This window comes from Leptonotus elevatus, chromosome 14 (assembly GCF_054856555.1).
Source record: "Leptonotus elevatus isolate MCC_2025b chromosome 14, RoL_Lele_1.0, whole genome shotgun sequence".
Taxonomy (NCBI): Eukaryota; Metazoa; Chordata; class Actinopteri; order Syngnathiformes; family Syngnathidae; genus Leptonotus; species Leptonotus elevatus.
In genome coordinates this window covers 623,414-651,363 of record NC_141252.1, presented here as the reverse complement: position 1 = coordinate 651,363, position 27,950 = coordinate 623,414, and the positions used below count along the sequence as shown (strand labels likewise).

General features: G+C 41.8%; 4 protein-coding genes and 1 long non-coding RNA gene across 6 annotated transcripts; 2 read left to right on the top strand and 3 right to left on the bottom strand.

The window, feature by feature from the left end:
* The first annotated feature begins 378 nt into the window (after nucleotides 1–378).
* fbxo30a (F-box protein 30a) lies at nucleotides 379–9,338 on the top strand. The gene is made up of 4 exons (XM_086094460.1): nucleotides 379–590; nucleotides 2,099–2,501; nucleotides 2,960–4,465; nucleotides 5,311–9,338. The coding sequence occupies exons 2-4, from the start codon at nucleotides 2,127–2,129 to the stop codon at nucleotides 5,512–5,514; spliced, it is 2,085 nt and encodes a 694-aa protein (XP_085950586.1). The 5' UTR covers nucleotides 379–590; nucleotides 2,099–2,126; the 3' UTR covers nucleotides 5,515–9,338.
* Nucleotides 9,339–10,448: 1,110 nt separating this feature from the next.
* stx11a (syntaxin 11a) lies at nucleotides 10,449–14,323 on the bottom strand. Its single transcript, XM_086094466.1, has 2 exons — nucleotides 14,177–14,323; nucleotides 10,449–12,063 (listed from the first exon to the last, which is right to left on the bottom strand). Exon 2 carries the CDS (start codon nucleotides 12,055–12,057, stop codon nucleotides 11,170–11,172), a length of 888 nt encoding a protein of 295 aa, XP_085950592.1. The 5' UTR covers nucleotides 12,058–12,063; nucleotides 14,177–14,323; the 3' UTR covers nucleotides 10,449–11,169.
* On the top strand, nucleotides 12,977–27,582 carry LOC147162406 (uncharacterized). Of its 2 annotated transcripts, none has more exons than XR_015097047.1 (7): nucleotides 12,977–13,066; nucleotides 17,542–19,537; nucleotides 20,644–20,802; nucleotides 21,299–21,471; nucleotides 22,477–22,586; nucleotides 23,092–23,184; nucleotides 25,346–27,582. It is a non-coding gene; the product is annotated as an uncharacterized LOC147162406 (long non-coding RNA). The 2 variants fall into 2 exon arrangements; XR_015097046.1 differs by having other exon boundaries at nucleotides 21,296–21,471.
* marc1 (mitochondrial amidoxime reducing component 1) lies at nucleotides 15,676–21,937 on the bottom strand. Its single transcript, XM_086094463.1, has 7 exons — nucleotides 21,332–21,937; nucleotides 19,320–19,490; nucleotides 19,081–19,243; nucleotides 17,559–17,702; nucleotides 17,364–17,425; nucleotides 16,722–16,793; nucleotides 15,676–16,076 (listed from the first exon to the last, which is right to left on the bottom strand). Exons 1-7 carry the CDS (start codon nucleotides 21,577–21,579, stop codon nucleotides 15,950–15,952), a joined length of 987 nt encoding a protein of 328 aa, XP_085950589.1. The 5' UTR covers nucleotides 21,580–21,937; the 3' UTR covers nucleotides 15,676–15,949.
* On the bottom strand, nucleotides 22,909–27,712 carry kcnk3b (potassium channel, subfamily K, member 3b). Its single transcript, XM_086094462.1, has 2 exons — nucleotides 27,300–27,712; nucleotides 22,909–26,274 (listed from the first exon to the last, which is right to left on the bottom strand). The coding sequence occupies exons 1-2, from the start codon at nucleotides 27,580–27,582 to the stop codon at nucleotides 25,406–25,408; spliced, it is 1,152 nt and encodes a 383-aa protein (XP_085950588.1). The 5' UTR covers nucleotides 27,583–27,712; the 3' UTR covers nucleotides 22,909–25,405.
* Between the last annotated feature and the right edge of the window lie 238 nt (nucleotides 27,713–27,950).

Sequence of the window (27,950 nt, the reverse complement as noted above, 5' to 3'; positions counted from 1 at the left end):
TCCTGCCGTTTCATTTTATAAACAGTGTCCCATTAACCACCAACGAATCTTCACATGATGAGACTATAGCTACTCTACGTGTATTTCTCGTAAGCTTCTGAGTTTTTTCTCTCGCAAATCTGCCACTTTATAAAGTCGTAAATTTGCCACTTTATAAACTCGCAAATTCACGATTTTTTTTCGCGCAAATCTGCCACTTTCATATTATAAAGTGGCAAATTTGTGAGTTTTTTTCACGGAATATTGTCCCCGCCCTCTAAAAAATTTATTTATACATGGCCGTCGTATGAAATGAACGAAAAGAGGCATAAAGACATCTGAGCGCTGTGATTGGTGGAAAACACCACTACGCACTTTTCGTGGTGACGTCATCGCACGGCGCCCCAAAGAAGTCGTGCAGCTCCATCCCGGTGAAGCAGAAGAAGAACTGATCGTGCGGCTACATTTAGCGCACTCACAAGATAGTTGGGGGCTTTAAATACACCCCCAGAAATGTGCGCCTAGCTGTCGGCGCCGCATTATTCACGCCTACGGAGCTGACATAAATCTACGAAAAAGTTAACATACCAGACGACGCGCCGAAATTCCGGGTAAGCTGTTTGGACAAAGCTAACGCGGCTAACCGTGGGTCGGCTAACAGGTGTAGCATGCTAGCTGGGCTTAGCCGTGTTGTTGTTCTTTTGTCCGACAAACTTCTCAAATGTGACTTTTTATAGCCGCCTGTTTTGTCCAAACGCCGTAATGTTAATAAGCATAGACTAACGTGCGAGTGTTGCCATTGTACGTATTGTTGGTTAATTGAGTGAAATGCTTGTTTTAGTTGGTACACAAAGTTGAACAACAGCTCTCATGTGATGGATTATGGTATTAATCGTCCGTGAGCTGTTCATCCTTTAAAAGCCGGTGCTTTTCCCAAAAAACAAAAAAACAAGAAGTGGAGGAGGGTCAGCCTGGAAGATCCGCCGAGTTTCCATGTAACCAAATAGCGGCGTTGCGACATGTTAACTCGGTCGGTCCCTTCAGTAAACACTCCCAGGAACTCTGTTTATGGAACACACGTGTATATGTATGTGCAATATGTTGACAAGGTGTGTTATTGAAATCACATGAGCTTTTGCAGAAGTATTGGGTAACGACAGAAATGTGGTCGTAATTTGCGCAGCGGTCTCAAGAATTTTATCCAAATTTCGTTACCAATAAAATAAAATAAAACGTTTAATTATAAACTATTATTCCTTTTCCTGAAACATTGCTTTTGGTTTGAGTTACATTACAGTAGTAACTAATGTAATTTATAATGTAATCATTATACTGAGTATTATGTTGGGATACCTTGTTTTGATTAAATAAAAATGACAATAGTCGTGATTCCCCCCCCCCCCCTTTCTTCTTCCCCGTCATTGGATCGGGACTCTGTATTGGCAGATACTCAAAATCAAGTGACTCAGGTGCTTAAAAAAAGTCATATAGACACCTCGACTTAAAGCATTTGAAATATTGAATATTGAAATAATGTTTTTTTTTACAGTATAAATTGCTGAACTATCTTGTATAAATAAATGTGTTTTCTTTTTCTTTTCACCTTTTTTAAACTTAGAAATATTTTTGTTTTTAGCTCAAATTTTCTAAATGTATATGTTTTTGTTTAATAAATTGTTTAATTCATTAGCTTTGAAACGTTATTTTTTTTTATTCTTTCTAAAAAAGGTGTTTTTTCAAGTGTTTGTCTTTCTTGAATGTTTTCTTTTTTTGTATACAACATTTTCTGAAACATTAGTATTTTTTCATGTAAAAACTCTTTCTTTTTTCCCCTGAAAAGTTTTACTTTTTATAATTTTTTTCCTGAAATATGTTCCGTTTTTTCAATCTCAACATTTTTTTATATAAAAAAAATCTTGAGCGCACTTTTTTTTCTAAAATACTTTCCCGTTTCAATCAAACCCTTTCTCAAATGAGTTTTATGACGTTATATAAAAACTTAAGTGGTTTCTAATTTAGTTTCTGTTTTCTCGAAAATATTTCACTTATTTTTCTAATAAAAAAAATCACCACAAAATGTGACTTCTAGGTACAAATGATGTCATTTTGTGCATTCCAGGGTCGTGCCCCATCTCATTTCAGAGAAGATGGAAAGTCTACACCCGCACTGCCTTAAATGCATCAACCGGAGGTGCATGGTGCGGCCGGAGGCGGGTCTGTCCTGTGACCTCATTGGCTGCCCGCTGGTGTGCGGCGCCGTCTTCCATGCGTGCAAGCTGCCCGAGCACCGCCTGCTGTGTCCGTACGAGCGCCTGCCGTGCCTCAACAGCGGTTTCGGCTGCCCCTTCGCCGTGGCCCGGGCTAAGATGGCGCAGCACTTGGAGACTTGTCCCGCCAGCATCGTGTGCTGCACCATGGAGTGGAACCGCTGGCCAGTCAGCTACGCTGATCGCAAGTCCTACGAGAACCTGAGTCAGGATTTTGACGAGGTGGAGCAGCTGGACATGGCACTGGCCCTGCAGGTACATTTGTAAAATTTCGGGAATGAAATAGATGTAGATGGAGTGATACTTATTCACTGTGTGTTTTGGAGTTTATGATTAAGTCACACATACGACAGAGAGTGAAACATTGTTAAACACATGTTCAATCAAATCGTGTCATGAAATGCTGTTGATGGACTAATGGACATTAGCATACAACATCACTCACAGGTTTGTATTATATTCTGTGCTCCGTGGGAACTATAATTACTGGAGTTTAGTCTGCGAATTTCTCTGCCTCCCTAAGTTCAGACTTGCATATATAATGTAAAAAAAAATGTTTACTGGTGGTGGTCCGCATTCTGCAAGATGAACCGTGATATAGTGGTGATATCACCGCATTTACAAAATTCCACGTTAAATCCCTATGAAAATTCAGTGGAAGCCGTGTGTGAAATCTCGGAAAATGTTCTACCCCTTTGCAACTCTACCTGCAGGACCAGCGAATGCTCCTGGAGTCCCTCAAGGTCACCACCACCGTGTCCAAGGACGGCAAGGGGGACAGCGACAAGATGGCCACGGCTCCCAGCGGCGAGGCCACCAACGGAGCAGTGGAGATGGAGGAGGAGCCATATAGCGACTTGTACCGAGCCTCGGTGGAGACGAGCCGGAGCTTGGCGGTGGCCTTGGACATCCTCACGCACCCCAAAGGCGTCGGTCTAAACGGGGAAAACGGCGGCGCGGGGAAGAACGTGGACATGCGCGAGAGTGACTCGGACTCCGAGTGCGAGCTGGGGGCGGTGGGTGGCGCAAACAAGGACGACGGGGCTCTCGCTTGGCCGGAGGAGGATTTTGTAGAGTTGTTTTTTGATGATAAGGAAGATGCCATCGAAGACCCGGTAGAGGAGAAAGAGGCGCTGGAGCCAGTGTGGCCCGAGGCGCCTCGGGACTTGGTACCCGCCATCATGCCGGTCCCCCACCCGCAACCGCTGGCTGCACCCATGCCCTTCCTCCTCTCAGACCACGTGAGGAACAACTTTTTGCACCAGCTACCCACCGAGCTCAGGTACCGCTGCCTGGAGCGCAAACTCCAGAATGTAGAAGTCCTGCGCGGGATCAGCATGTTTACATTCAACGGCCGCCGCGTGCTTCTCTCGGACCCGTACCTCTTCCGTGCCAAGATGGAAGACAAGGCGGTGGACACGTCGGACCTGGAGGTGGCCGACGACCCCATGGGTCTGCACGGGATCGACCTGATCACGGCCGCCTTGCTCTTCTGCTTGGGCGACTCGCCCGGCGGGCGCGGCATCTCCGACAGCCGCTTCGTGGACGGCTATCACATCGACTTTGGCACGCAGACATTTTCCTTCCCCTCCGCCATTCTGGCCACCAACACCATGGTGGGTGACATCGGGTCGGCGTCAGCCTGCGACCACGCCAGCCCGCAGCTGTCCAACCCCAGCCCCTTCCACACGCTGCGCCTGGACCTGGTGCTGGAGTGCGTGGCGCGCTACCAAACCAAGCAGCGCTCCATGTTCACCTTCGTGTGCGGCCAGCTGTTCCGTCGCGACGAGTTCTCCTCGCACTTCAAGAACGTGCACGGCGACATCCACGCCGGGCTCAACGGCTGGATGGAGCAACGCTGCCCCTTGGCGTACTACGGCTGCACTTACTCGCAGAGGCGCTTCTGCCCGTCGGTGCAGGGTTTCCGCATCATCCACGACCGCCACCTGGGCTCCTTCGGCGTGCAGCCGGGCGCAGACAAGCCGCCGAGGAACTGCCGCCCGGGCTTCAAGTGCGACCAGTTTAGCGGGCTGCCCTTCGAGGTGCTGCAGCACGTGGCCAGCTTCCTGGACAGCTTCAGCCTGTGTCAGCTGTCCAGGACGTCGCGCGCCATGAGGGACGTGTGCGCCAGCCTCCTCCAGATGCGCGGCATGGTCGTCCTGCTGTGGAAGAAGAAGCGGCGGGAGGACGGCTCGCTGTCGTGGCAGATCACGGACAAGGTCGGCGTTGCCTCCGTTATGTTGTCATTGACGTGGATTTATTTCTCTGTGTAGATTCCAGTGCTATTCTAATTGACATCTCAATGTAGTAGAATGCAATTTTCAAATCAGAAACACCGCAATTGAGGGGAAAAAACGGCTTCATTTCATTTAGTCGGCTTTGTTTTTTTAGATGTAAACTGTAACTATATTTAATTTATTAATTTATGTAGCGTCTAGTTAAGCACTGTCCACATTTTTACATATCGTCACTTCTATATAAAAAAAAAAAACACATGTCCATTTTTTAAAAATATATTTATTTTTACGTTTTTGGGATGAAACTGAATGCAGACACCCCAAAAATGTTACAATAAAAAATGAAGGGAAAAAATGGACATAGGTGTTTTTCACATAGCAGCGACGATATGGTTTTATAAAACAAAATGTTGAAGCATACAAGCCACACATTAAATTAATTAAATTTTACATCATATTTGTTTGAAAGAATTTTAAGTTGTTGCAGTGAACGCTTAAAAATAGAGGTGCAATGGACCGGATTAATTTAAAATTGTCCAGCTACTCAACAGTAAATCAGATTTCTGTAGTCTATCCAAAAAGCAGTTTGATTATCACTGGGGTTTTTTTTTATAAGAAATTTGCAATCATCTGCTTTTATTTTGGAAAGCAATGTTCAGCATTTGTCCTGATTTTTTTACATGCTACGGACCAAACCAGTAGTTGAATCATAACTCATTTAAAATAAAGAGATGGGATTAAAACTTAAAGAAAAATCTATTTAATCAATAAACTAAATATCCTCGCCAGCATCTTCTTTTGCCGTGACGCTCCGTCTACTTCCACAGGTGTGGCGCTTCAGCACGGCCTTCGGCACGGTGAACGAGTGGAAGTTCGCCAACATCACCAGCATGGCGGACCACCTGAAGAAGTGCAAGTTCAACACGGTGGCGCGGCGCGAGGAGGCCATCCCGCTGCCCTGCATGTGTTTCACCCGGGAGCTGACCAAGGAGGGCCGCTGTTTACGCTCTGTGCTCAAGCCCGTGGCCTAAACTCCTCACCGTCAACTTCTCTTACTTTATGGAAAGCCCTTTGACAATCAATTCCATATCCTTGATATCCAATTTAAGGTTCGTGTACTAATACACTGACCCGTCCTCACCGGGAAGAAAATTCATGGCGCTAGTAGAACGAATGTGTTATGAATGAAATTTTCAATTGTCAAGGATGGCAAATAACTTATTTATTTGCTATTCTTGAAATCCATCTTATGGTTCATGTAGACCTACTAGGGCACCCTATAGTAGAATGGCTGCCTTACTACTAGTGCCACTTTTGAACTATTAATATGCAATTAAACCTTACTAGTATATTAGCGTCTTGCGTTAGTGACACTAATCGTTGAACTTAGGCAATACTACTAGTAACATACAATGCTAATCGTTAACATCTAGTGATTCGCTAGTAGTACAAATCATGTGCAGATGTCAACTAGTGTAGAGTTTTGCCTCACTAGTAACATGGGGTTGTCAGGCTATTATACCAAGTTTGTTCTACTATTGACAGCAAAGATTTTATTAGTACATAGCCCTTAAAAGGGGCAGTATGCATTGCTAAAACTGCTAGCATGATTTGAATGTAGCTTCAATTTACTACCAGTTAGCCTTCCCCGATAAAGTGCGCAGTCGAAATAAATAGCAATACTAAGCTGGCATTAGCAATGTAAGCAAGCTAGCGTTAGCTATGGCTGTCTTCATCGTACGTGACTTATTTGTAATGTAGTCTTACTTTCACTCAATCTTACTGTTAGATGCAATATGAAGTAAAAAAAGAGGTGATAAACGTACCCGCCGAGCAGAAATGTTGCTAATGCCGTGTCACTTTGGGCAAAGTTAATTTTCTGCGCAAACTAGTCCAAAGTTCAGTTCATAATTCAAAATATTGAACTAAGTTCACCATTCCAAAAATGAGCTCGTTTATAGGTTTGGTTTTTGTTTTTACAATATGTTTCTGTGGGACTCTCAAAATACTGGCATTTCCCCATTGTTGCCACTCCATTTATTCAACACTAGTAGACAACTGCAACTTTCATGTGAAGCACGGGTGGCAAGTCCGTTCAAACGCACTTGTCGGCTAAATGCTAAAAACGTAGCGTTCCCCCCCATGTGGCGGTGTATTGACTTGCGCATCCATTGAACTTGTACAACGCTGTAGAACACAGTTCTACTAGTGCGCTGAATTGTATGAACTCTCTCCGTAGTGAGTCCTTAGGCCGTCTAGCAAGGATATGGAGTAAACACTCAAACGGCTTTCCATACTCAAGTGTTTACAGAAAAACAACACCCTGAACCCCTTCTCCTTTCCCTGAAAATGAGCACATCCACAACCACGCCACTGTTGTGTAAATAATCTCACGCTCTGATTTTTATTTTTATAGCAAACAAAAGTCAGTACTGTGCATACGTCGTCGGCGGAGGACGTAACTGTCGCAGCTTTATTTCTATACAGCAACACAGACCAAACATCCGTGTTGGCAAAATATTTGCCGTGGTCAAACACTTTCACCTCTGCGATGTCACCTCCAAGCTAATCGCGCTGGCACGCTAAGCTAAAGGCGAGGAGCGGGCCACCAACAGCCGACTTCAATCTGAAAATGTAGCAGGTAATAAACAAAGAAAAAAAGAAAGAAAAGTGAATGTAAACCATCGGAGTGTTTTCAAATGGCGAGCGTCAGAAGAAGAAAATAGACAAACAAAAAAACACCCGCAGGCACGGGGCGGCGAATTTTAATGAACCTCGCTCGAGCTTTTGTAGCACACTCAAATAGTTAGCGGGAGCACGACAAGATGTCTTTAAAGTGGGAAAGAGAGAATGAAAGGTAAAGTGAGATTGACATCGTAATTATTAAATAATAATGGGGTAAAAACAAAATCTTGGTTATCTGCATTTTGTTTTCCTAATTTTTAATAAAAAATAACATCAAATATGTTTTTTTTGTTTTAGTTTTTTTGGGAGGGGCCGTTCTAAATATTTGGCCTGGGAAAAATGTCAAAACATTTTTCGGATAACATTCTGATATTCTTATTTTGATCTGATATGATATGTGATATGTGGTGAAAAGACATGCATGAGAGTTTTTGGGGGATGTTGAGATAGGAAAAGTTGACAGCAAAAATGTGAATGTATTTCTCACAAAAAAAAGTTTTCTTTTGAGCCAATATTTTGTGGGGGAAATAAAACATTTTGTGGCTTTTGGTATGGTGGGCAGGGGAGAGAAATGATTATCTGTTTAAAACATATTTGTAGGGGTTGTAAAAAATAAGCTCCGGCTGTGGAAAAATAACTAAATATCTTTATAGTTTTATAGTTTAAATGTTTTTCTTTTAGAGCAAAAAAATCTGAAATTCTCATTGGATTAAAGCAAAAACTTTGAAATAACTTTTGAGTATTTTAGAACCATATATCCAAAATTTTCAAAAATGTGGCCCCTGCTAACTTAATTGCAAATGATTGCTAAAGTAAAAAAATAAAATTAAAATAAACGATGTTAATCTCACATTACATCTTATGTTAGCTTTAGCGGGTAGAGGAAGTGACGCGAAGGAAAGAGTGGGTAAGGTGACTTTGCTTATTTACTCTTAAAGTGACGAGGTCTCAGTGTTATATACAGCGTAGAGGTGTGTTGCAGTGTTGACATGAACAGATTAACTGTACGTTTTTAATATCTACTACTTTGATTTAGTTTTTTGAGTGAGAAATGTAAACAAAAAAAGAGAGAGAGAGAGATGTTTGTTTTATTTGTCAAGGTGTCAGAAAAGAGCGTGTGTGTATATATATATATATATATATATTATACATACTCACTCTTCCTGGTACTCTAAAAGCTGCCTCTGTAACATCCAGATGAGTATTTTACATTTTGTGAATTATGGATTTGCACTTGAAGCATGTACTGTATAACGTTTAGTTATTATTATGCATGTGGGTTGTCGACTTGTTTTGTAGTCAGTCGCTGTCGGGCGGAATCCCCGCATTTCCAAAAAGATTATTATAAACTCGGCATTTTGCCTAATACTGCTATACGCTAGCCTGTTGCGCAATAACAACACAACTCAAAATCATGAGCAGTCGTTCAATCAATAATTTAAGACGCTAAAAAAAAATTGCTAGTTTCTTATGCTGTAATTGATTAAGATAGTAGAACATGGTGTCGGCAGTACTCATCCAAGTTTGTGTCATACCACATAGCTTCTAAAACTCTTTTTCAAAGAGCCATGAGTGATGCTCTGACTAAGCAGTGTAATGGGTAGCCCTTTTTTTTTAAATCATAAAACAGGCTTACTGAAATGTATCTGACTAATATATTTTTACTCGTTGTTTAACAAGACTTCTAGACTGTCAATCTTGAGGAGACATAATGCTGCACAGCTTCCGCAGAGTGAGGGAAGAGGCGGAGCTTTACAACTAATTGCTGAATCATTTAAGGTAATCAATTTGTTCTCAAGCTATTTAAAAAAAATATATATATATATATTTGTTAATGAGTTAAAATAACAAATGAACCATATTTGGATTGATGGGGTTTCTACCCGACAGCGACAAATTCATTGATAGTGTTCAGTTCTCAGGCACAGTGTGATGTTAAAACTGTGTGTGTGTGCGTGCGTGTGTGTGTGTGTGTGTGTGTGTGTGTGTGTTTTACTCCATTTAGTTAATTTTTTTAAACGTTTGAATCTCCATTTTGTTTTTCTTTGTACTTTTTCTCACTGGCGTTCTAAAGCCTTTGTTTTCACTCCAGCTGTGAAGTGTGCTTTCACCACAGGTTGCCAGCTTTTCAAGCGTTTTAATAAAAAGAATAAAGAGGCTTTGCAATGCAGGTTAGCGTGATCTGGTGATTTTTCAAAATATAAAATTCTAGGTATTGTTGCTATTCACATTTTTCAGAAATATTTTTTACTTTCTTGTCATACAAAAAAAAATCAATCTGAATTTTTTTGGTAGGTTATTACTTTCAATCAAGATTCGTCTGAAATATTTTTTTCAAGTTAAAAGTTTTTCTAAACCTTTTTTTTTATGTACTCAACTTTTGTCTTTTCCTTTTCTGTAATAATTTTTTTCTTATTGTCTTTCATTTAATCCCCAAATTGTCAACTTTTCTTTATTTTGTCTAGATACAATCTGAAAATATATTTACAATTGGCTGCTCCTTACTCCCCAAAAATCTGACATGGTTTCAAAATGTGACTTTTTTTTTTCAGTTTCTTTTACTCCATTTTTTTCCAAATATTTTCAACACTTTGCTTTCCTTCCAAAATAATTTCATTATTTTCTTTTCATGCAAAATATTTCCCACCCCAAAAATATTCTGAAATAATTTCCGCATTTTTTCCTTTTTTTTTTTAAATCACAAATTCAGAAGCTATATTTAACAATTTGCTGCTAATCATTCTCTTAAAAAAAAAAAAAATCTGTCCAAAATTTCTCAGCATTTTTTTTCATCCCCAAAAAATGATTTGCAATAATTGAATGAACAATTGCACAGTACAGTTTTTCTTTCAATTCTGCTCGTCCATCGACACTTCCTGCCCAGACGTCATATTTTCCTTTGTATGAATGCGAATTTGCGATCCTGGTAATGATGTGTCACCCTTTCCCTTTTTAACTTTATTGTTGCAACCACCACGTTGACATAGCAACACAGCTGTCGGTATTGCAGCCCACATAAGAGGAAGTGCAACCATCTCATTTTAAGTGCAAAAATTCCCCCAGTGACTAACAAACTGCCCCGACCATCAATAAAGGAATTTGCAAACGACAAAGATGGATGCACATACTAACCAAGGGTTTTCTTTCAAATTTAAGATTTCAAACAAGGGTTTGGTTTCAAATTGAAAATGTAATTATGCAAAGCACATTGTGTTACCTTGTGCACAAAATGTGCTATATAAATAAAGATGACTTGCCTTATACGAAATTATTAGGAAATTTCAAACCAACCCCTTATTTGAAACCAGAACCTTGGCTTGAAACTAATTTGAAACCAAACCCTTGTTTGCCAATATTAGCTCTTTTAAAATTCAAAAAAATCGGCCATTTTTTTAATATAAAGCAACTTTCCGTTCGAAATTGGTCGATTTTCCTTTCTTGTAAAGTTCAATACTGAAAGACAAAAGTATTGTTAAACACTCAAATGTCCATCCTGTAATTAAAATGTGTATGGGGTATATGCCACGGAGGAGGCGGGACTTCCAACTTCCTGGTTTTCACACATCAGCTTTGTTTCCGTTTCCTGTTTGCGAGGTGTGGGCCGCGTCCCGGTTCTTGCGCTTCCGCCTTTGCGCCCCTCGGTTGCGCGTTCCCGTCGACGGGTGCGAGTGTGTAGTGTGTCTGTCTCAGTTGGGGTGCGAGTGTTGGAACCCGGCCATCAGTGGATGGAAACTACGCTGATGTGAGAAACCCGGAAGTCTGAAGTCCGTGGCATCTACCCCATTGCTTTTATTGTTGTATGCATTAAGGAACAAAAAAAGTTATTTTATTTTAATTAATCGGGCGATTAATCTGTTATCAAAATTTTATTCTGGCCCATTTCAGCATCGGCCTAAAAAAAATAAAACCCTAATCCCGGCGACGATGACGGCACAGTGCCATAGTAGATTTGATCCTTGGAGGACGATCCCAATTTGTGTTCCAGGTTTGACTTGTTGACTTCAGTGGCAGCAGGGGAAACAACAGCAGAAAATCTTCTTGCAAGGGTTCTCCTTCTTGTACCTGACCGCCTGGCACACGTGGTGACCAGCGGCGACCACGTAGTCCCGGGCGCCTTGCACGTTTGCCTCGATTTGGTCCGCTTTGCAGCCCTGCTCCTCGGCCAGCACCGCCACCTGAAGGAAGAGGTCGCGCACGTCCCGTATGCGGCCCTCCAGCTCCACCAGCTGCTGGCGGCGGCTCTCGATCTCGCTCAGCGCCGAGCGGGCGCCGCGCACGTCCGACGCCATCAGCAAGCCGTCGCCCGCAAACATGTCCCACTTGCCCGTCTCCATCATCTCCTCGATCTGGCCCCGGCTCACCTCCTTCCCCACGATGGCCGCCTGCCGCTGGATGCGCGCCGTGCAGTTCTCCCGCTGCGCCATCTCGGCGCAGTTGTAGTCCGTCATGGCCCGGTGGAAGCTCCCGGTCAGCGCGGCGAGCTGGCATCGGGCCGCGCGGGCCACCACTGAGGAGTCGCCGTGCTCCCGAGCCAGCTCCTCGCTCAGCCTTCCGAGCTTCTCCAGCCGGGCCACGAGGGCCTCCCCGCGGGTCTTGATGGCGCGCCCCAAAGCGTTGGCGTCCCGCTTGATGCTGCTGAAGCGCCGAACCGAGGTGATGAAGCGACTGCTCTCCTTGCCCAGACGCTTGACATCCATGGTGAGGAGCAGGATCTCCTTCCTGGTGGCCTGGACTTCCCTGTGGATGCCATCCATGGCCACCTCACCGCCGAAAAGCGGCACAGTAGACTCATACTGCTCCGGATCCTCCCGGTTGTCCCCCAGGCTGTACTCCACCACATCTGGGGGCTTGGAGGCGACGGTGCGGAGCTCGCTCAGTCTGTCGATCATCTTGCCCTGATTGATGATGATTCAGTAAAGATACAATTGTTTACTTGGAACTGCTTGATCTTCAAGACCGTTCCACTCATACTAAACGTGATCACAATGGTCAGGACCCTAAATGTTCTCCCATGGAAACAATTCTCAACTTTTTGAGATATTACAAGGTCTTCAAAGCCGTACCACATATATTTTTTACACATATACTAAACTCAACAATAGTTATTATTATTTTTTTTTTTAATCATTTAAATTCACACTTCACTATGCATCTTGAAATAAATTGGAGTATTCCACAAGTCCCATATGGTCCACATGAAGTTATTTCATTCATGTCCAGGAAGGCCAAAACTATAAGTTCACTATTTTTCTACATATTTTAATATAGGCTAACTGCGCGGGCTAAACTCTCAGCTCAGGCCTACTACTACAAATTTTCGTAATGTTATATCATAATTTGTAAGTGATCCACTGTAGTGTCAACATGCTATTAGCATAAGGCTACATTTCATGTAATTGTGAATTCTCTGCTAAAATCTCGCTCTTGTGTTTGAGTAACTGACTTTTAAAAAAATAAAAGATTCCTGAGGTGCCTTGAGAAATTAGACCAACTCGCCACCTCCATTCACAAGAAGCAGCAGTTTGGCAACTAGTGAACAAAAGGCTTCAAGCTGTTTGTTGCCACTCCCACTTAGTGTTTATTGTCAAATTAAACAAAACAAAGACAAGTGTGTTATGAAATGTAAACAACTGAACAACTTTGCCTTACATTAAACATACTCCCCGCTAGCTTAAGGCTAAAATGCTAGAGTTGGAGAGAGAAAAAAGAGGCAGAAATGTATGTTTATTATTTATGGATGGTTTGTCCAGCAATGCTCATTTAATGAATTATTATACAGGCCCACCCTGCCCACTAAAAATAAATAATCAATTTGGGACTTTTATTTTGAAATGCATTTAAAGTCAGGAGTTTGTATCATCCACAAGACAAGATAGAACCCATGGAAGCAGCTAGCAGGTTTGCACTGTCTCACAACTATTATGTCAAAAAGTTCCCCGTTTAGCAACTGCTATGTAGTGGTCATATTTGGACATCGTGTGGTATATGACCTGTTAAAAAAAAGTGTCCAACAAATATATATTTTCATTATAATTGTACTTGTGTAGCCAGCTCCACTCGGCTAGCTAGCTTGTTTTGTTAGCTGGCTAACTATTAGCCTTATAACTTTGGTTTAAGTTGAAAATATGTGGTGCGACCATTGTAGAAAGCTTTTTCCATGTCCTAAATTATATATAATATTAATTAATAATAATGAATACATATTTTATGTGTTTTTATTATAAATTAACTGTGTTGGGTCTGCTTAAATCCTTATCCGTCAATGACACTTATGCAAATTGGTCCTAATTTGGCGAAATGGCTTATTGTGATTGCACTGTACATCCATGTTGCAAACATTTCTATACAGTTAAACACACTCATTGTTTCCGGTGACAAATGCTGAGTAACTGTGAGCATGAGCTCAAAAGGAAACTGACACGTTACTTGATGACTGTACTGGACATGCATTTAATCACGTTCCTCATACAGATACTTCATTAGGTAAACCCGTACACTCTACAAGGACATCAACAAAAAAAACAATTATTTAAGATAATTTACTAATCTTTACTATGTATCGTTAATTCCAGAAACCGTACCTTGAAACCCTGACCTTAGTTTGAAACCTAAACATGAAGCCATAACCATCTTATTCTCATTTGTAACCTTTGACCTTTTGCTTGAAACCCTCATTTGAAACATTAACTCAAGTTAAATCGCTAATTCTGTTTTGAAACTCTAACCCTTGTTTGCAACCTAAACATGAAACCTTGGCTTGAAACACCCGATGCCATGCATTGTTGTTTCATATATTCTATACAATTGTGATGTCATTTGTTAGTAGTGATAATATGAGGTGGTTTATTTTTTATTATTTTTTCTATTTTCATCTTATGTATATATTGTATATACTGTGTGTATATATATATTATCTATCTATCTAGTGGTAGAAAGTATTTTTAGCATACAAAACAACTGATTATTTATGATTACAACGGCAATAAAACAAAATTCAGATGCAATTACCTTGTTCTCTTCGACAGCAGCAGCAAGTCACTCGATCTTGGTTTCCTCTTTTGGTAGATTCCGTTATACGCGAGCGCGTTGCAACATGTGCGCACTAAACTAGGATGCGGAAGATAAAACGAGTTTATTTTTAGAAAATGTCGGTCTTAAAGTGTTTTTTGTTGAAATATATGCCATCGCATTCCCCTGCAATGAGTTCAACGGCGACCGATGACGTCATTGCCATCGAATCGCACCAGTGAAAAATCAATATTTTCCTATAAAAAAAAAGTTGAAGTTGTCAAAAAGAAAAAAAAGTTGTGACTTATTTTAACGACCAGCAGGGGGAGACAAATCCTGCTAAATTGGCCACTCATTTAACAGTTCATTTACTACGGAGGTACTGTACGTCAATGTTGATATAATAGGGTTTTAAATAATCCCTTGCTTGATACCCTATATCCTATATATACATCAAGCAAGGGATTTGGGAATAGAGTAGGGTTTCAAATCGACGTGTCAAGCTTGGATGAGTGTGACTGTGAGAATGCCCAGGTAGAGTTTTGAATTAGGGTTTCGAGCCACATTTAGAATTGATCATAAAGCCATGTTTGCAACTAGAAATGTTTTGTAAGTTACCAACTCTAAATCAGTCAATAAATCAATGCATGGTCATTTGCCTTTATTCTAGCATAAGACAAAACAATATTATATACATTTAAATTAATTTACTTGTTTATTTAAAAAAAAAAGACTTGAACAAATCTCAAATTAAAGGGCGTGTGGGATTTCAATCATACACTGCAAAGGCAGTTTCAATGGTTTTAGATTATTTTGATGTAGTTGAAACTGAAAATGGCAGATGCTAAAAAATATGCATGTTGGCATTATCCTCCTTTCAAACATTTTATTTTTAATGCAATATCATGAAAAATGGCAATCGTTATCGCAGAGAGCCTTCTTTATGCATATCATGTGGAAAAAAATTAGTAGCAAAATTTGTAAAAATTTGGCAATATTAACAGCAAACAAATGCAAAAACAGGTGAGGTCAAAGCACAAACTACTTTTAGTAACAATCCAAAGTAGAGTCCATACTCTGCCCCCACCCTAAAAAATACAAACATTTTCACCAGTTCATTTGTAATAAATCCGGTTTTACTGAATTTGTTTATGGATTCTTGGTTAGTTTGTGGAACTTGCAGAACTACATTTACACGGCTTGCAAATACCTCGGGGCGTTTAAAATATGTCAAACACGAACGAACAATTTTTGTGCTTCCTTCATATCAGAGGCAGGAAAAGACGCCGGCTCGTACAAGATTCAATCGTTTTTGTACATTGTTAGGCTTGGCATTGAGACTAAATTGTTTTTGTTTTCACGTTGCCTTTGTTGAAGACAAAATCATCTTTGATGTATAAAAACACAATGCATCTCTCCTTTAAAGAATCAGCTTCGACGTGAAAAGAAAATACAAAAATGAGGTTCATTCAACTAACCCGTCTTTGCTGTTTACGAACGTTTGTTCAATATACGTAAGGTTTATTGAAGTCTCTCAACTGGACATGTTTACGAAAAAACACACTAAATATTCGAGACTAAATTGTCACCTGTGGACAAAGTTAAAAACGTTAAGACAGATAATCCTTAATGATGTTTGAGGTTATGAACACCGAACTCTAATAGACATATTTCATGAAGTAGTCACACTAATATATATATATTAAAAAAAAAATGTTTGTGCCATTATGATCTTGATTGTAGTGCTTGGTCCGAGTTGGCTCTTGTTTTTCGTCAGCGGCTGATCTTGTAGACGTGATCGCCCACCTGCATCACGCCCGTCTTCTCCACGCTAAGCAGCTGTCCAAACAGCGGCGCCGACTTGTAGATGTGCTTCTCGCTGGGTTTGCACTGCCGGTAACTGCGCGGCCAAGAACACACAACCATTGTCCCCCAAAAAAATAAAAATTAATAATAATTCAAGAGTCAAATGTAATTACAGCAAAAGACATTACATTTCAAAAAGTCAACCCATCCATTATTTAAACCGCTGGGGCGTTTTTTTTCCTCTCCCTTGTGTTTCTCTTTCATTTTGAGAAAACGGAGCGTTGCCTGGCAACTCGTCAAGCTTCCTGTTCTGTCTCATTCTGTTGGTCATTTTTTTATTTTGTTTGAGTGTCTCTTGAACGCTTTGTAACTGTTAAGTCAATTTCGTTGCTCTGTACTTATGAATATGCAATGATAAATTTGATTCCGTCCCATATTGAACCTATTTATAACACTAAATTATGGAACTTTCTTTTTAAATTGTTTCAATCATTTAATTGTATTTGTCAAACTTCATTTTTATGTTTTATTATTTCATATTAATTTTGCATTTTAATTTAATTCAATTTGTATTTTCAATTATTTAATGGACTTTTGGATTTACTTTACAACGTTCGTATTTAACTAATGGCATTCCCATTTGCAATGACTAAATTATTGATTTAATGGCCATTTGTGACGATCGAATCAAAATATTAGAAATGGTGGGCCCTGTTTGCAAACCGCAACAGTGCCATACCTCTTCAGTGTTTCAAGAGGCTCCTTTCTGTTGATGATTCCAGTTTCGGGGTCCACCGTGGTGAAAATGCACCTTGACGAGAGGACAAAGTTTGCAGGTTAGCATAGGAAACAAATTGGCTTCACTGTCGTAATTTGCTTATGTGTAGCGTACATTTAAGGCTTAAATATAAGATGATTCCTCTCTGCTGTGAAATAAATAAATGAATAAATAAATGAATAAATACATAAACTACTAAAGGTCAAAGTATTGTAAAATAAACCAATGTTTTGCCTGGAATTAATTTCTTTGTTGTAAGTGTTAGAGGACCCCCCCCCAAGTTTTATTTATAAAAAAAAAAAATCGGATGATTAATTTATTATTAGATTTTTTTCCCCCCTGCAAAATATTGGAATCAGCATCTGCCAAAAAAAAAAAAAATCCATATCGGCCATGTCCTACATTTAACCAAACTGCACAATTGACAAAAGGCCAAAACCCCATTGATGGGCTAACAAAATTAGCATTGATGTCACTACTGTAGTTAGTTATAACCCTTTACGCAACGGATATTTGAACAAATAGTTGCGCAACACGTGTAGACAGAAAGATTTTAAGAAAAATAACAATTGTTTTCCACCCAAAAAACAAACAAGAAATTACCTCCCGCATGACATCACCCGCCGCAGACGAGCGTTACCAATCTGGATCTCTTCCCATGAATCCTGTGCGCGCACACCCACACATAAAAAAAAAGAAGCATGTTGCTGGTTGAGTCGCGAGTATTATTAGTCCTCCGCCTCCATAGCACATGATGCTATTTTTTTCTTATTGGCGACAGAAGGAGGCTGGTCGTACTTCGGCAAACGCTTCGCAGTCGCTGATGACGACGTTCGGGCGGAAGCGTTCCACCGTCACGTCCTTGTCCAGCTTGCTGCTCAGGTGCTTGACGGACGCCTCGGACAGCAGCATGATCGGACCGCAGTCGGAGTACACCACCTCCTGGACCACACCCACAAAAAGGCATGGAAAAATAATGTAGGGTGAATTATGTCTTACGATTTTCACACACACACACAAAAAATAATGCACATCATCACGTTTATCTTTCGCGCTTACAAAAACGGTTACTTTAAAGGAATATTACAAATTGTCTTGTTTTCCCCCCCAAGAATTCATACGTTTGACTAAGGCCTTTGATGTTCACAAATTCAACAAAGACTATAAATTGTCTTTGATGTTTAGAAAAATCAAGGCTTGTCTTTGATGTTTGAAAAAATCGGATTCATTGAAAGTAGTCTTGACGTTAACGAAAACATTGGTTTGGTTTGTTATTCTAAATTGATGTTTACACGTACGTTAGTTTAGATTATACGTTACAAAAACACTTTGAGGTCTTTGATGTTAATGGAAATCCATACATTAGGCTCGTTGTACAAGACTCAAAATGACATGCAATAGGTTCATTAAAAACTAAATCGTTTCTGAAATGGAAGATTCAAAATGATGTTTAATAAAACACATTTTTTTTTTTAAATTAGCAGAACACTAAACTGTCTTTGATGCTTCCAAAAACTGTCAGTTTAACATTATTATTCCAAATTGCTTTTGATGTTCCCAAAATGGCATACATGATTAGACTAATGCTGATGAAAACACATAGTCTAGGTTTATTTAAGACTCACAATGATGTGTTAGGTTTATTAAAGACTTTAAATTGTCTTTGATTGTTACGGGAAAAAAAGATTCAGAACAGTCTTTGATGTTCACAAAAATGTGTTACATTCAGTGAAGTAGTCTGATACAAACAAAAATTGTATGTTAAGTTAGTTCAAGACCAAAGTCTCGGATATTTATCAAACACATTTGCCGTACGTTTGAGAACTGTCTTTGATGTTAAAAACATTTTTTTTGCAATTGCATGGTTATATATAAGGTTCATCAAAGACTCAAAATTGCTTTGATATTTACAATATACATACATCAGATACATTGAAGATACCATTTGTTGTTTGTTTTTAAGAAATCTATACGTACATGAGGCTAGAAGACTCTTTGACGTTTCCGAAAAGAAGCATGCTAGGTTTGTTACTGTAATGTGTCTAAACTATAAATTGTCTTTACTTTTCTTGTAAACGCCTTTTTTAGGCTAGTTTACATACGTTATTTTCAATGACCATTCCAAAACGTCTTTGATTTTCAACCAAAACACAAACATAAGGTAATTAAGGTAATGTTTGTGAAAACATGAGTTTTAAAGACTCATGAAATAATTTCATAATTATTGCCTTTTATGTTTAATGCCATTGTTGAAAACTAATTTGTCTTTGATGATACAAAAACACGCGCGTGTCTTTATTGCAAATTCCTGTGAACTGACCTCCTTTGACAAGAAAAGAGCTTCTGCGTTCATCGCCTTCCTGGCCTTCATGTGGGGCTCAAAGTGTACCAGGCGGAAAATCTTCTCCGCCTTCAGATAGCGGACCAACCAACGGGAGGCTTCGTCCCCGCAGTCCCGGCCCTGGATGTCAAGACCAAATATTCTGCAGTCACAAAAAAACAACAAAGGCGTTGAGTGACAAACAAGACGACGATGCCATTCGAACGTTAGCGACGCACCTGCACTTCATGACGTCGTTGTTGGACTGATTGATGGGGAAACGCAGCTCGGCCATGTCGGGCCCGTTCAGGCACACGTCACCTCCCTCGCACATCAAAGACACCAGAACCAGACGAGGCTCCTGCCGGCCCGTCACCACGTGGCCGTCCTCCTTCACCACCATCCATTGGCTGCAGGCACAACACTGCCAATAATCTTTGACGTTCACAAAAACACGGTAGGTAGCTTAAAAAAGTAGTTTTGGATGTAAACAAAAACTTGTTTGTTGAATGCCCTAAATAGTCTTTGATGTTTACAAAAACGTATTTTCATTTTCATGAATGCCGTCTTTGATGCTTACAAAAATCCGTTAAGGCCTTTGGAATCTTTGTATTTATTTATTTACAAATCACTATTTGTTGAAGACTTAACCGTCTTTGATCTTGCACATTGGTTCTGAAAATCATCTTTGATGTTTACATAAATGTCAATTTGTTGACTCAAAATCACGTTTGATGTTTAGAAAAGCGCGTACATTGTGTTAATTGAAAACTAACAGTCTTTGATGTTTACATAAACATGTAAGTTTAATTCATTGAAGACTCAAAATCATCTTTGATGTCTAGAGAAAAACCTACCATAATTGTATTAGTTCATTGAATACTCTTATTTGTCACTGATGTTAAAGTTCGGCTACTGCTCTATGAATGGCTAGTTAAATATAAACCCAGTTGGGCTGTGAGAGCTATAGACTAGGATCAAATAGTGGAAACAATAGTTCAAACCAAACATGGTGAAGCAGCATTTAGCTATTGTGCTGCACACAAGTGGAATAAGCTGCCAAAAGAAGTGAAGTCGGGAAGGTTTTTTAAGTCCAGGTTAAAAACTTATTATTTTTCTCTCATGTTGACCACTGAGCCCTTTGAAAGCATTTCTGAATAATTTTGTCGAATCTTTTTCTTGCAATGTATGTTCTTTTAGCAATTTTACTCAGCTGTCTTTTATTTCTGTACCGTAGTTTTAATCATGTAAAACATGTTCAGTTACCTTGTGTATGGAATGTGCTAACTGCTTCGCATAAGAAGGGTAATGGGTGAGCTGGAGCCTATCCCAGTTGACTTATGTGAAAGGTGGGGCAAAGGCACGCCTGAGACATTCACACTCACATTCACATTTACAGACAATTTAGAGTCCCTAATTGAACTGACCACCACTGTGCTAAGCACGAGAGGCCACCGTGCCAACCGGTCCAAAATGTAAATCATTCATTTTTTAAATGTCCCTTTATAGAGATTTTCATTAACTCATGCATGGTTTTTTTCTTTCTGTCTTGATCTTGTGCAGGAAAGCACACGGGGGAAACAGGATAGCTAAGAAAAAGTGGTACATTGAGACACGAGACAAGCATACAAGGAAATGTGACATACAGCAAAGGCAGCGGTGACAAAGACCAAAAAAAATAGGCATATGATGACATGTATGCCAATTTGGACCGTAGCGCAGGTGAGAAAGATCTTTACAGACAAAAGAGATAGAGATAGGAAGGATGTGCAGCAGGTTAGAGTGATTAAGGATGGAGATGGATTGGAAATGTGTTAACTGGTCAGTAGGTAGTGTGCAGGATGGATGGTAATCCTCTGATGAGTTAATGAATGAGGAAAATGAGAGAGAAGGAAGAGTAGAAGAGGCAATTTTAGTGGACCAAGAGGTGCAACGATTGGTAAGGAATAAGTTAATAAGGTACTAAAAAGGATGAAAATTGTTAAGGCAGTTGAATGGAATTTTTTTTTTTTTTAATCCAATTAAAAGAGTAATCACTAAAAATTATTGACAACTGATTCATTTATTAAAATAATCGTTGTTGCAGCTCTATAAATTGTTTAGGATACTTTAGAGTAGTATATTTTCTCTTTACAGTACATGCTAAATAGATAGATGACATAATAAAAACAACTCTCGTATAGTTTAAAAACACATTAATTATCGTCCACTCCAGCAGCCATCCAACCTCTGGATGTTGACATCGACTCACCGGTCCTGCATCTGCCCGCACTTGAGGCCCATCCGGAGGCACTCGGCGAGCGGAACCGACGCCGCTTTTCCAGACTTCAGCGGGTGGACGAAGAGCTGCGACACGACGCCCACACGCACACGCGTCTCCGGCTTCTTCAGGTATTTATATCCGACGCCCAGAGCCGCCACCGTGGCTGCCCCGCCGACGAGCAGAAGCGTCAACTTGTTGTTGTGGTACAACGCTTTCGCGGCCTCCATCAGCTCCATTTTGGAAGTTTGCTCGGACTTCGGACTTCGGACTTCCGCGGGGAAAGGACAAGTGCCGTTTTTTCGAACGGTGCGGTTTCCGCTTCTTCTTCTTATGATTATTATTTCCGGCAGACTAAGCACTGCATGAGCATTGCTGCCCCCCACCAGTCAGACATTGTCCTCACCTAAGAACCGCTTTATCCTAGCAAATAGCCCAGTGTCACTCAAATAATGTAACAACACCCTCCGCTTCCCCGGTGAAGTCCCAGGACCCATCAACAACCGCAGACCAAGCTCCCGTCGTGCACTAAACAATAAACAATAAACATCACCCCCCGCATACAAAGGACAGTGCAACAACACAAGGCAATCACCCCGAAAGGTTCCCGTTTATGCGACGTTCAAGAACACAAACACCCTTTTCGGTTAACGGGGTTTGGAATAAAAAATATACGTATTCTAATTTGTTGCCCAGATGACATTGATCATTTTTCCCCTTCCCCTCAAAATGTGCTATTTTGAGACATTCGGACTATTTCATATGGACGTGTGTTTTTTTTCTTTCGTATTAATGTTGTGGAACTCTGAAACAAGAATTGTGAGTTTTCTGCTGTTATTTCCCCACTTTAAAAAAGTTACAGTATTCACCAATATATAAATGATCTGCCATCTTTCTACTCTCGGAGATAGAGAGACCTGCTACGAAAATGTAATTAATGGCCCCAACTGTTAAATATGCTTATTTTGAACTTAAATATATGACTCCATCATTCCAAAACACTTCAATATACAATGGTGCCTTGGCATACAAATTGAATTATCCCGTGCCCACTAATGTTGTTGTTTTTTAAGCAAGAAAAATGTACTTAAAGAAATAAAACATTTTTACCACATTTTTTTCTCAATTCATTTCAGTGGACATTGTGCTGGTGTGCACATCTTGGCCACCTGGGGGCGTTGTAGTCCAGGCATCGGGACCTACTGTAGCCTACATGGCAAAAGGCGATCTCAGTCTCAGCCCCGCTGTAAGTCACATCACAGTCATTTTTGTTGTAGGATAAGGAATATAGGCTGTGATTATTCTTTACACGATCTGTCTCAATGAGTTGCTCCACTGTTGGATTCAAATATCCCTTGCTTCAATAACGCCGCGACACTGAGGCTAATCCATCAATGGCATTTCCCGCTATGCGTTAACATTAAGCTAGCTGACTTTAAGGGAAAGTTATGTGGTTGTTTTATAAACAACATTTAATCCTCAATAATACCTCAAATGATGGCTGCCAAACCACCTGAATACCACCACATTTGCGGCACCAAGTGATATTGTCATGAGTATGTTTTCCCAAGTATTATGTAACAGGAGCATTTATTAATCAAAAAGAATAATCATGCATCATAAAATTCTATCATTCTAAAAAATATAACTTTTATTTAAAAAAAAAAATGAGCATACAGTTGAATAACTGCAATATTTGTCACCAATTACACAATGACACAAGTAACACTCAAACAAATATATTTTTTTAGGGGACTACATTTGACATGAATTTTGGCAGATGCTCTTTTTATCCATCTTGGCTTTGGAAGAAGCAAAGTGTCATGTGGAAGCTACACGAAAAGGTATGTGGGCTCAGCAAAGGTATCCCAGGAGTACGTGCTGCCTGGTACATTTAAAATAGCTCCACTTTTTTGGGGACCCGATGGTGCATTCAGTGTTCAATGGACGTAACGCGGAGGCTGACCTTCAGGGGGACTATTTTTGGGCTCTGACAGAGATAGTCGGATCGGCTGCCAAAAGCACAAACAGCAGATGCTCGGCCGGCGGGGGTTCAATACAGGGATTTGTCCAACGGATGCTCCTTCTGTCGTCGGTTTAATGGCCGAAGGCGGCCTTCGCGGGCACGTGGCCAGGCCTCGCGAACCACGATGTGGCGGAGACGCGCCGTGTTTGTATGTCCGGCTGTGTTTTTAACGGTTTCCCGTCAAGGGTTAGCACTCGGGTTGTGCATCTCATAAAAGACCAATTTGATACGTACGGGGTGCGCTACGATTCAAGGACGGTGTGTTTTAAAGTGGAACGATTTGATTTGCTTTAATTTGAGGTACCTGTACTAACATTTTAAATCGAAACCGGTTTTGCGATTCAAATTTCGTTACACCCCTTGTGAACATTGTCACCAATGGGGCAAATGCTGCTGTACGCTGGTCAATAATTACATTGCGCTGACTGCGCTTGTTAACATTTGACGTTTCTTCATGATACAACACTACACTACTGTAGCTTTACCCACTTTGTGGCTTATTTCAAGTCATTGGCCAGTTCTATCGTACTATACTTTAGCACGGTCACCCTCCCAGGATCCCATCTCTGTCCCATGTTGGCCCACAGTAATATCAACTAAGCACTTTTACATGACACTGTGTCACCCCACTCACTGCATGTAACGAGACTGCTGTAGGTTTTCCGGAACTGGACCTGGGTCAGAATTCCAAGAGGGAAACCATCTGGATTGCACTACGCGGGTTCTATACATAAAGACTTACTGACAGTAAACAGTGTTTCTGTTTTTCATTATGTATGGTTTACACTTACTGAGTGATTATTAATATTTTTGCTATTAAAATAGGAAAACACAATGTATAGTGTCCCTATGCCTTTCGTGGACTTTTCTAATTACTGTCTATCGGAGTCTATGTCAGGCACTGATTGACAGCTTGATAATTATCCTTTGTGCTAACATGGCAAAGCTCCTCCCATCTGCCAATGCAGACCGACGCTAAAGATAGTCTCTAAAAATAGTCCTCTTACCATCTACTACTCCCACCTCTCCTTTTTTTTTTCGGGAATAACAATCACTTCATGATAGTGAACCAGCTATGTCGCGTATTTTGAATTGTGTTGTTGTTGTTTTTTTACAGTTCTCATCAAACAAGCCATCCCGGAGACTCTTTATGATATTGCACAACTGCCACCTAATTTGAAACCCTGAAGTTTGCATGCATGAAGAATACCTGGAGTTTATAGCACCACAAATTGAGCAGCACTGACTGCTTATTTTGAGTTGTATCATCGGTATGGTTAGGAGCGACCTAAAGACTATTAGACCTGTTCCAAATGTTTCCAAACCGTGGCAGGGTTTGGCAAAGTTCCTTGTGTGCTATCGAGCTAATCGGCAAGGTAAATGAGCTCCGGCTAGCTAGCTTGCTACCTGTGGCTAATGCTAAACTGTGGCAGAAAAAAACCCTGCTGGCTTTAGCCACAGGTGCTTCTACTCAAACGGCAAGTTAAACGATTTCCCTAGGAGCTAGTGAGATTAACCTGGCAAGGTAAATGAGCTCCTGTGGCAGGCTTTGGCAAATTTCGGGTCCAGAAAGTATACCTGCCAGTTTGGCTTTAGCCACAGGTGCTTCTACTCAACCGGCAAGGTAAACAAGCTCCCGAGGAACTAGTATAAGCGAGCTAGCATCTGTGGCTAACTGTGGCAGGTTTTGACAAATCCAGGTCCAGAAAGTAAAAACTCTGCCACACTTTTGCTTTAGCCACAGGTAAACACGCAAGCTCGTTTAACTGCCGGTTGAGTCAAAGCACCTGTGGCTAAATCCAAACTGGGGCAGGGTTTTTACTTTTTGGACCTGGATTTAATTGCCACCTCCGAGTCTGCATCACTGCAACTTTGTTGCTTGTTTCGAGTTGGTTTTGCTTTTTAAGTTTGTAGCCTACACCTAAAGAAGACCTGCAATACAACTGTCAAGTTCACTATTTGTGTTTTTGTTTGCTTAGCACCACAAGTTGAAATCTCCCACCGAGCGCGAGTCGTCCGCTTTTGGCGTAGCTTTGCCCCTACACGGAGCTGCGTCTCATAAACATCCGGAACGGCGAGAGAATGTCCAGGCGCCTCTTCGAGCGCCGGCGCGGCGTGCACACGCAACCCGTGGACGCCGTCTCGGCGAACCTCGTCCTGTCCCGCGGCAGGTAAGCGTCAGCGAAGCCGAGCTCCCGGGGGACGGCGTCAGAGGGTGCCCGGGGCTTGTCCTCGCTGCGGTACCACAGGCATGAGCAGATGGTCTGGAAGTGCAACACCTCGGTGTAGACGTCTTTAGCCTTGGGCGTCGACGGCGCGGAGGCGGCGGGCGGCACCAGGCACGCCATCTCCGAACCGGGCTTGCCGCCGCCCCGCGTGGCCCCGTGCCTCCGGGCATCCCTCCGGGCATCCCTCTGGGCATCCCTGCGCTCGTCCTCGGCATTCATGGTGAGGAAGCGCAGCACCACCAAGTTGAGGAAGGCGCCGATGACCGTCAAGCCCATCAGGATGTAGACGAAGCAGAAGGCCACGTAGCGCGGCTCCTTCTGCAGCGCGTCGTGCCGCTGCAGGGCCACGTAGTCGCCGAAGCCGATGGTGGTGAGCGTGATGAAGCAGTAGTAGAAGGCGTGCAGGAAGCTCCAGCCCTCGCTGCGGGAGAAGGCGGCCGCCCCCACGCACAGGGTGCCCACACAGGAGAGGAAGCCCACCGCCACCATGTTGGCCATGGAGACCTCGGTGTGGCGCAGCGCCAGGCACTTCTTGACTCGGTGCAGCAGGTGGCGCACTAGCGTGTTGATGCGCTCGCCCAAACTCTGGAACATGACTAGGGTGAGCGGGATGCCCAGCAGGGCGTAGAACATGCAGAAGACTTTCCCTGAGTCCGTGCTAGGGGCCGCGTGGCCGTAGCCTGTGGGAGACACAAAGCAACGCTTGACTGGAACTCAAAATGCCGGTTTTGGAGTTATTATCTGTGCCGTACAAGTCATCTCAAAAACTTAACCTTTGCTTGAAAGGTTCACCATGATTTAAAACCCTACTTTGAAACGCAAACCTGGCTACCCTCATTTGAAACCTTAACCATTACTTGGAAACTTAATTCTAAAGACCTGAGTCTTGTTTGAACCTCAAACCATGTCTTCAAACCCTAATTTGAAAAACGGACCCCTTTTTTGAAACTCCAACACAGGCTTGAAAACCCCAATTTGAAACCCAATCCCATCTTGAAACCCTAATTTGAAACACTAACCATGTCTTGAAACACAGACCCTTGTTTGAAACCCTCACTCAGGCTTGAAACCGTAATTTAAAACCCCAATCTTTGCTCGAAATAGTCACCCTGATTTAAAACTCAAATTTAAATCCCATCTCTGCCTTGAAGGACCAATATAAAAACATAGTATTTTCTTGAAACCTTGACCATGATTTAAAACCCTACCTCAAAACCCAACCCTGGCTTTAACCCCAAATTGCAAAGCCCTGCCCTTGATTGAACCTCAAACCAGGCTTCAAATCCTATTTCAAAACCCGAACCATGTCTTGAGACCCCAATTTCAAACACTGACATTTGTTCGAAACCCAAGCCTGCCTTGAAGCCCAAAACGTAACTATGAAACTCAAAATCCTAATCTTTGATTGAAACATTCACCGCCATTTAAAACCTCATCTTGAAACTATCACCTTCAAGCTCTCTGCCTAGTTTGAACCTCTAACAAGACTTCAAATCCTGTTTTGAAACACTGACCATGTCTTGAAACTCACATTTCAAACCCTAACTTTTAGCCTAACACTGCCTAACCTTATGGGTTTGAAACATTAACTGTCTTGAAATCCTAATTCAAAATCTATTTCAAAACTAGACTTGATCTCGAAACCCAAATCCACGCTCCCAGCCTCAAAACCTCACTTTGAAAGCCTCGGTCGCCCCTCACTCACCTATGGTTGTGATCACAGTGATAGCGAAGTAGAAGGAGCCGGCGAAGCGCCACTGCACGCCCGCCTTATGCGCGCGCAGCTGGGCGACCACCTGCTCCAGCTCGTCAAAGTTGACCCGGCTGAGGTTGAACTTGCGCATCATCTCTTGGCGCAGTACCTCCAGCCGCCGCTTGTGGCCGCGCTCCTCGCGGGACTCCAACGTCTCGAAGACGGCGGCGCCCAGCACCAGATAGGTCAGGATGCTGACGATGAGCGCCAAGGTGCGGGCGTTCTGCCGCTTCATGGCGCAGGAGGAAGGAGGGAGGCAGGGAGGGAGGGAGGGAAGGAGGGAGAGCCTGCCGGAAAAGTACTCTCAAAGTCGGGCTGAGCGTCCGGGCGCAGCACCGCCACCGGAGCTCTTCCTTCACATCCTCCTGTTTCTGCTTTCTCCCCGCGGTACACGTCACCGGACTGTTTGTCATCAGCGGCTATTTTGGAGGACCACACCAATGGGCAACCCCACGCTAGAAGAGGAGGAGGAGGAGGAGGAAGACGAGGAGGAGGAAAGGATCACCCAACTGTCTTCAAAAAGAGCAAATATTGACCGTGCAGGCTGTCTGGCAAGCTACGCTCTACTTGACAGATGCTAAAGTCAATATTAAGTGACATTTG

Excerpts from the sequence above, each read along its gene's own strand:
- fbxo30a (XM_086094460.1), top strand. The coding sequence starts at position 2,127 with ATGGAAAGTCTACACCCGCACTGCCTTAAATGCATCAACCGGAGGTGC. Across the intron at positions 2,502-2,959 it reads ACATGGCACTGGCCCTGCAG|GACCAGCGAATGCTCCTGGA; the intron begins GTACATTTGTAA and ends CTCTACCTGCAG. Across the intron at positions 4,466-5,310 it reads CGTGGCAGATCACGGACAAG|GTGTGGCGCTTCAGCACGGC; the intron begins GTCGGCGTTGCC and ends CTACTTCCACAG.
- stx11a (XM_086094466.1), bottom strand. The coding sequence starts at position 12,057 with ATGATCGACAGACTGAGCGAGCTCCGCACCGTCGCCTCCAAGCCCCCA.
- marc1 (XM_086094463.1), bottom strand. The coding sequence starts at position 21,579 with ATGGAGCTGATGGAGGCCGCGAAAGCGTTGTACCACAACAACAAGTTG. Across the intron at positions 17,426-17,558 it reads ACTGCGAAGCGTTTGCCGAA|GATTCATGGGAAGAGATCCA; the intron begins GTACGACCAGCC and ends GTGCGCGCACAG. Across the intron at positions 16,794-17,363 it reads CGGGTGATGTCATGCGGGAG|GTGCATTTTCACCACGGTGG; the intron begins GTAATTTCTTGT and ends CCTCTCGTCAAG.
- kcnk3b (XM_086094462.1), bottom strand. The coding sequence starts at position 27,582 with ATGAAGCGGCAGAACGCCCGCACCTTGGCGCTCATCGTCAGCATCCTG. Across the intron at positions 26,275-27,299 it reads CACTGTGATCACAACCATAG|GCTACGGCCACGCGGCCCCT; the intron begins GTGAGTGAGGGG and ends TGTCTCCCACAG.